Source organism: Leptonotus elevatus, chromosome 20 (assembly GCF_054856555.1).
Source record: "Leptonotus elevatus isolate MCC_2025b chromosome 20, RoL_Lele_1.0, whole genome shotgun sequence".
In the NCBI taxonomy this organism is placed as follows: domain Eukaryota; kingdom Metazoa; phylum Chordata; class Actinopteri; order Syngnathiformes; family Syngnathidae; genus Leptonotus; species Leptonotus elevatus.
In genome coordinates this window covers 15155419-15161812 of record NC_141258.1, presented here as the reverse complement: position 1 = coordinate 15161812, position 6394 = coordinate 15155419, and the positions used below count along the sequence as shown (strand labels likewise).

At 39.6% G+C, this 6394-nt stretch overlaps 1 protein-coding gene across 1 annotated transcript; it reads right to left on the bottom strand.

Annotated features, from left to right (window-relative positions):
• Window positions 1-2652: 2652 nt before the first annotated feature.
• On the bottom strand, window positions 2653-5925 carry cyp26a1 (cytochrome P450, family 26, subfamily A, polypeptide 1). The gene is made up of 7 exons (XM_086064463.1): window positions 5448-5925; window positions 5134-5358; window positions 4154-4435; window positions 3915-4064; window positions 3702-3836; window positions 3480-3626; window positions 2653-3410 (listed from the first exon to the last, which is right to left on the bottom strand). The coding sequence occupies exons 1-7, from the start codon at window positions 5634-5636 to the stop codon at window positions 3072-3074; spliced, it is 1467 nt and encodes a 488-aa protein (XP_085920589.1). The 5' UTR covers window positions 5637-5925; the 3' UTR covers window positions 2653-3071.
• Between the last annotated feature and the right edge of the window lie 469 nt (window positions 5926-6394).

Sequence of the window (6394 nt, the reverse complement as noted above, 5' to 3'; positions counted from 1 at the left end):
GGTGTATAGTAACAATTAACAAAACTCCTTTACCTGCACTATATTTACAATGATTTACTGTGGACCTTATGACCTAATACAAGGAGAGATACTCTTAATGGTCTTTCACACTATGTTGTAAATTCATGACAATAGTCACAAATTTTGACAAAAATGGTCTTGCCCTGCAAATTTTTGTCTTCACCGAGTGATAGAGAACAATGGAAGGAAAGTAATGTGCTTTAGAGTGATAATTAGAGGCAAAGTTCAGAAAAGTTCACTCACATCGTTCAAGGACCGGACCTCCGGGGATAGGATAGCAGGACATAAAGGTGTCAGCTGCAATTTACTGTCACAATTTTGGCATTAAGCTGAAACTCGTATTCACAATGACTCGCAAAAGTACAAGAGTTCAACATTGGTGGATCCAATCATTGCAAGAAGCACAGTAATAAACATGGGCCAGGGACAAGAGTACAATGCTGGGTAGTCGTCATGGAGTGGAAGGAGGCTGGGGGTAAATCACAATGGCACCAGAAAGAAAAACAACTTGAGAATAAGGCCAAAGCACATCTTCCAGTGAGGATGCCTTTGGTGTGCCTGGATATGTGGCAAAGTAAGACAGAAACTGAAATAATTTACACTTTTGAAATGAAATGTTCTGAAATAATGATAATTTGTAGATTTATATCCAGGAGATATCTTGAATTCATGAATGTGTCTATGGAAATATTATATGGCATTCCAGGTTAAATAAATTTGTCACTTTATAAAGTTTTTTTCTCTAAATATTGTCCCCATCCTCAAAAAAAAATCTATTTATACGTGTCACTAATACGCCGTTGTAAATATTTTAGTCCAGTAATATGTTTATTTTTATTTAATTTAGTTTGTTTTAGTGATACTGGACTAATCTCGGCCAGTGTTTACATAACGGACAGCTATGAGTTTGGTCTTGCTCGTTTGATCTCTCTGAGAAAGAAAGAAAACAGCGGAAGTAAAATAACTGCCACTTTAAGTAAACTGTGGAACACCTTTGTTTGATCAGATCATGATTTGACACCGGTGTATTACATTTGCTGTCTTTCAAGTGATAATACACTTTTATGCCTGACCATGCAGGACACATAAAGTGCTGTACATCCAAGCTGCTGGACTCTTCCTGCCGTTGCACTGGAGGTCTGTATTGGTTCAGTGGCCTGAAAGTGAACTGATCAGTCTGAACTCTGTTTCACCCTCGGTCTGATCATCTGCCAGGGTCATCAGCCCCTCTGCTTTGCTTTATCTTCTTCTTCTATGGATTCCAGATTTTGCCACGATTTTTGTTTTCCTCTCAGTTTATTGACAATGGGATGCATGGTGTGAGGACCACCCATCCTCTGTGCAGGCAGGTTAAATATGGTGAGTATGCTCAAACATCTGATTTGAACAACAATATTAATTTAATTTCAGTAAACAACTGGGCTACCTATTCTTTCACAATAATTATATGCAACCACATCCTGTTTTCATTTTGGTCTAGCTGATTAGTATTTTTTATCACTCATTATGCTAATCTAAGACAAAGCCGTCACATTTTATCAACAAAAATTGTACACCTTACATAATACCTAGTTTGTAAATGTTTAATTGAGCAATTGTTAGGGATGTTCAATACACTTTTTTCAGACTGATACCATTACAAGGATTCAATTTTTGAGTACTCACCAATACAGAATATCTCTAGTACTTTTGATATATAAAATTTCATTCAACACAATGACAAAAAATTGTGAACTAAGACTTTTCTTTCTGACGCAGATGGAAATTCACTGATGTGTCAATGTGCTACAGCAGAGTGCCAACGACTGCCGAGGAGGACTTGAGGTCAGATTATTGGTCGGTATCGGCAACCTCCAGGAGTATCCAATACCTTAAAATAAGGCAGGCATCTACTGAAACTCAAGCAGAATTTGTTTCTCCTAATGGTCGCTTAATAAGTGGATGCTGGTGTCTGTGTGTCTCACTCTGCTTCATCTATCCTTCCTTCCTTCCTTGACTCTTTCCTCTGGTCTCTTGAGGTCTTCCTAATTTGTTGTAATTTAGATGTTTCTGGGGTTGGTGAAAGATTCTGGTTTTGTAACTCTGTGGGTGGTGTCTGGTTGGTGCGGGATTCCATTTTGTTTTATCTTTCTTTTGATCCTTCCTCTGGTCTCCTGACAACTTCACGACTCTGGCGGGACTCTGAAGTATCAGGTTAAAGTGAAGGGTCTGGGATTTATAACAGGCTTCAGGTGAATTAAAGAGCACAAATTCACACGCACACACACATGCATGCCAAAAAATGAAAAAAAGAGCGATGATGACGTTGACTCGGGAAGGCTGCCAAATGAATAATACTGAGGTCTCAAAAAAATACAAATTAAATAAGGCCAGTATTGGTCCAATGCCATACTACTAATTATTACCTTTCTTCACAGATTCTTCTGGGTGTATAATTCTTAATTCAAAGTTTGATTCTATCAAATATAATTTCTTGCTCTTTGCAGTGTTAAACCATAGAAACAGCACCAAGAACCTCCTTGACTGAGGAAACATGTTACTCATAACTTTTGTTCTCAATACACTCACAAAATAAATAAATCAGTGTATTAAGTCTTCTAATAGCAATATCTCATTTGGAACGCCACAAAATTATCCACAAAAGGTTTTTATTAAATAAAAAGCCAATACAATATAGCATCACTTAAATAAGTTGTCGTTAAGATACACAATTATATAACAAACTCTACATACATTATGTACATAAACCTAAAGATACACCACTGAGCTGATTAAAGTGTTCCAATGTGTAAATAGTGCCTCTTGTTAAGTTTGATCTCACATAAAAATTATATATACACAAAAAAAAGTACAAATCCACCATATCGTAATATAAAATGTTTTCCAGATATTTACAGTATGTACAGGCCATTACAAAAAACAAAAAAAAAAAAAATCATGGGGTCAACTTTAAAATACGTTTCTTGCAACACCTGAGTGCTTCCAAATTGTTTGTTTTTCAGTAAAAACAATGATTTGTGACTACTGAATATTGTAAACTAAAATCTTGTTTAATTTTTAACATAGTGGGTAAACTTGGTTGGTAGATTGTCCACAGGATAAACAGTAGGTCCTGTTTTCATCATGGGTGGCCCATTCAATAGAGTACAGTGACACTTTGTGACCACTTCCACCAGAAAGATCTTCAGCAGGACCTTGGCAAACTCCTTCCCGACGCACATCCTTGAGCCGCCACCAAAAGGAATGTACTGAAACCTCGACGAGTCTGTCGAAGCTTTTGTCATGAAGCGCTCTGGCTGGAAGTCTTCTTTGTTGGGGAAGATATCTGCCACGTCATGGGTGTCACAGATACTGTAAATGACATTCCAACCTTTGGGAATTTGATATCCCTGTAAAAGGGAATTGGTGAGTAGCAGAAGACAGAATGGAGATAGAAGCGTCAATGAGCTTGAACTTACGTTGAGTTCAAATGTCTTCAGTGCCACTCGAAAGCCTCCGGGGACTGGAGGGTTAATCCTTAGTGTCTCTTTAATCACACAACCAGTATACTTCAACTGCTCCAAAGACTCAATGTTCAAACTCTGGAGTTGCATTCCTTGCTCCTCCTGAACACAAAGGAGACAGTTGGGAATTAGACGCGATGACAGAAATTCAATGAGTTTACAACAACACGACATTACCTTGTCAATCAGTTCCTGCCTCAGTTTTTTCACCACTTCTGGGTTCAGGCCCAGGAACATAATCAGAGACGTGGCTGTGCTGGCGGTGGTTTCATGGCCCCCAAATAGTAGTTCTGTAGCAGACTCCTTAATAGCCTGTGAAAGAAATGTGGGTTTGTTTTTCAAATGCCAAACAAGAGGAGAAAAAAAAAACCCTCGTCAGTGTTGTGTTACCTGCATGCTAAATGTCTCCCCGCTCTTATTGCTGCTGTCTATGAGTTGCTGCAGGGCATCTCCATGTTTGGACTCTTTCTGAGACTCCTGTATCTTCTTCTTGATGTTCTCCTCTATCTTGGAATGGATGAAATTTCGAGCTTTAAGGCCCTGAAGAATAAGACACAGGACGGAATAAGAATTTAAAATAGCACTCTATTGTAGGGTAAAGGCTAAGAAGCAAAACTTGTTTTTCTTACCCTGTACAATCCACTGAATGGAACATCAATGGGCAGAGAAAACAAATTTTTGATCATCTCCTCAAATGCCTCCACCAGCTGCCGCTCGTCGGTCCTAATCTGCTCCGGCTCGAAGCCGAGAAGGATCCTCATAGCAATGCGGAACATCAGACACTTCATTTCTGGGTACACCAGCACACAAGAATCCCTCGCCAGCCACTCTTTCACTGCAGCTCGAACCTCCTCCTGGATGACTGGGATGTAGAGCTCCAATGCCTCCCTGGAGAATGCCCGCATTATGGCCTGGAGAGGAGCCAGGATTGTTGACAAATTTGTGATCAATTTTATTGTAACCTGTGCAAATACAGTTATAAGCTTTTTGATTCAGTTAATTTCTGATTGACAGTTAAGAAAAGCAGTACAATACTACGTTTTTTTTCTTTTCTTTTTTTAACAATATGTTGTAAAATATAACTCCAGGTTGAATCTATTTTAATATTTTATCACTAAAACAAATATGTAGCCCAACATATTGTACCATTTATTACTTTAGTGTTTATTATTAATATTATTTAACAATATAAGCCATGGGATGCATATAGATATTTTTTATAAAACAGCAATTCAGTTAACTTAAACCGCATTCCATTAATGAAATCCACCATTATTTTGGTTTTAAATCATTTAAGTCCATGTTGAAAATAAAACGTACATTTGATTATTGCATTTTTAACAATTACATTACTGTTAGTTCATATTGCTGACATTGATAACGTGAAAACAAGTAAAATTATGCTTTTAGGTCCTAAATGGTTTACATAAATTTTTTTTTTATTTTTATTATTATTATTTTAAGGTAACTTTTTTTTAATTAAGAAAAAGCAGTACTACTTTTCTTCTTTTTTTTTTTTAACAATGTGTTGTATAAGTTAAAATAACTCCAGGTTTAAACCAAGTATTTTAATAGCTTATCACTGAAACAAATATGTAGCCTGTCTTACCTTTTTTTTGGTTTTGTGCTGGGCTCCGTGCACGTTTGACAGCGTGTCCGAGCCCAGAATGGTGCGCACGGACGCAGGCCACTGGACGGACACCAGCTTGTGCTCTCCCAGGAGAATCTGCCTCACGTTGTCGCCCCCGGTCACGCGCACAGTGGGGTTCCCAAATAGGTGAGTTCGGTAGATGTAGCCGTACTTCTGCCGCTTCATGCGAAGAAACTTCCTCCGCTGGACAACAGAAAAATGTACGCATTTTTAATCAGTGCAAGTTGGTGAACTTTTCGTATTGAGGCAAGCATCTTTGAATGTTGCTTTACCTGCAGGATGAGCTGCAGCGTCTCCCCAAAGAAAGGCAAACCCATGGAGCCAGGAGGCAGCGGGCTGCTGCAGCTCGGATCTCTGCCCCTGGTCATGTAAACCTCCCACAATTTGACAGCCACCAAAAAGAGCAGAATGGGAAGCACGATGGTGCACAGCAAGGTAGCCAGCAGTGTGCTGAGAGCCATGATGTCGGTCCAGGCAACGATTCGCTCAGGTGAATGTCTGTCGACCAAGTGAAGCTCTCGGCTGCTCCTTCGGCGCCTTTTATAGGCTAACCGGGAAGTCCGCGCAGCCTGTCACCTTCTCCTCCCGCAGATAAATTAGTTCACTCAAAGTTCATCTTTAATTGTGGGTGTCGCTCGGCCCCGCCCCCGGCCCGTCCTGGCTGGCTAGCTTGCCTCGCCATTTGTTCCGAGTGTCAGCACACATCTTTTAATCCTTACCTCCTGTTGCACGCAGACAATCCTTGGCAGATTTCACTGAGAAAAGGTGACGATTCCCCGCGAGACAAAAGAAGCGCGTCCCCAAGACGCCTTTGTTGGCAGGAAGGCAACTAGTTTACACACTCATTAAGTTGGGTTTAAGCCCAGCTTGTAGGATCAGCGATCTTGCCTGCAGGGTTAGCTGCATTCAAGAGCAAAGTACATTTTCAGCTGCTTCACAAAATAAAAAAGAGGCTAAAGGATTGAAGAATGTCTTAATCCTTCTCCATGGGTGTCATTCACAGCCTAGATGTGGTTTTTTTTGTCTTATGGTACTGTCATTTATCCACTTGTTTTGATTTCCTTCATCATAATGTAGACTGCAACAAGGCAAGGTGACTTTATAGCACACTTCATACACAAGGAAACTCAATGTGATTCACACAACCAAAAGTGCAACACAGAAAAGCATTTACAAATAGAACAGCGCAAGACATTCTCAAAGTAAAGAGAACAAAAAT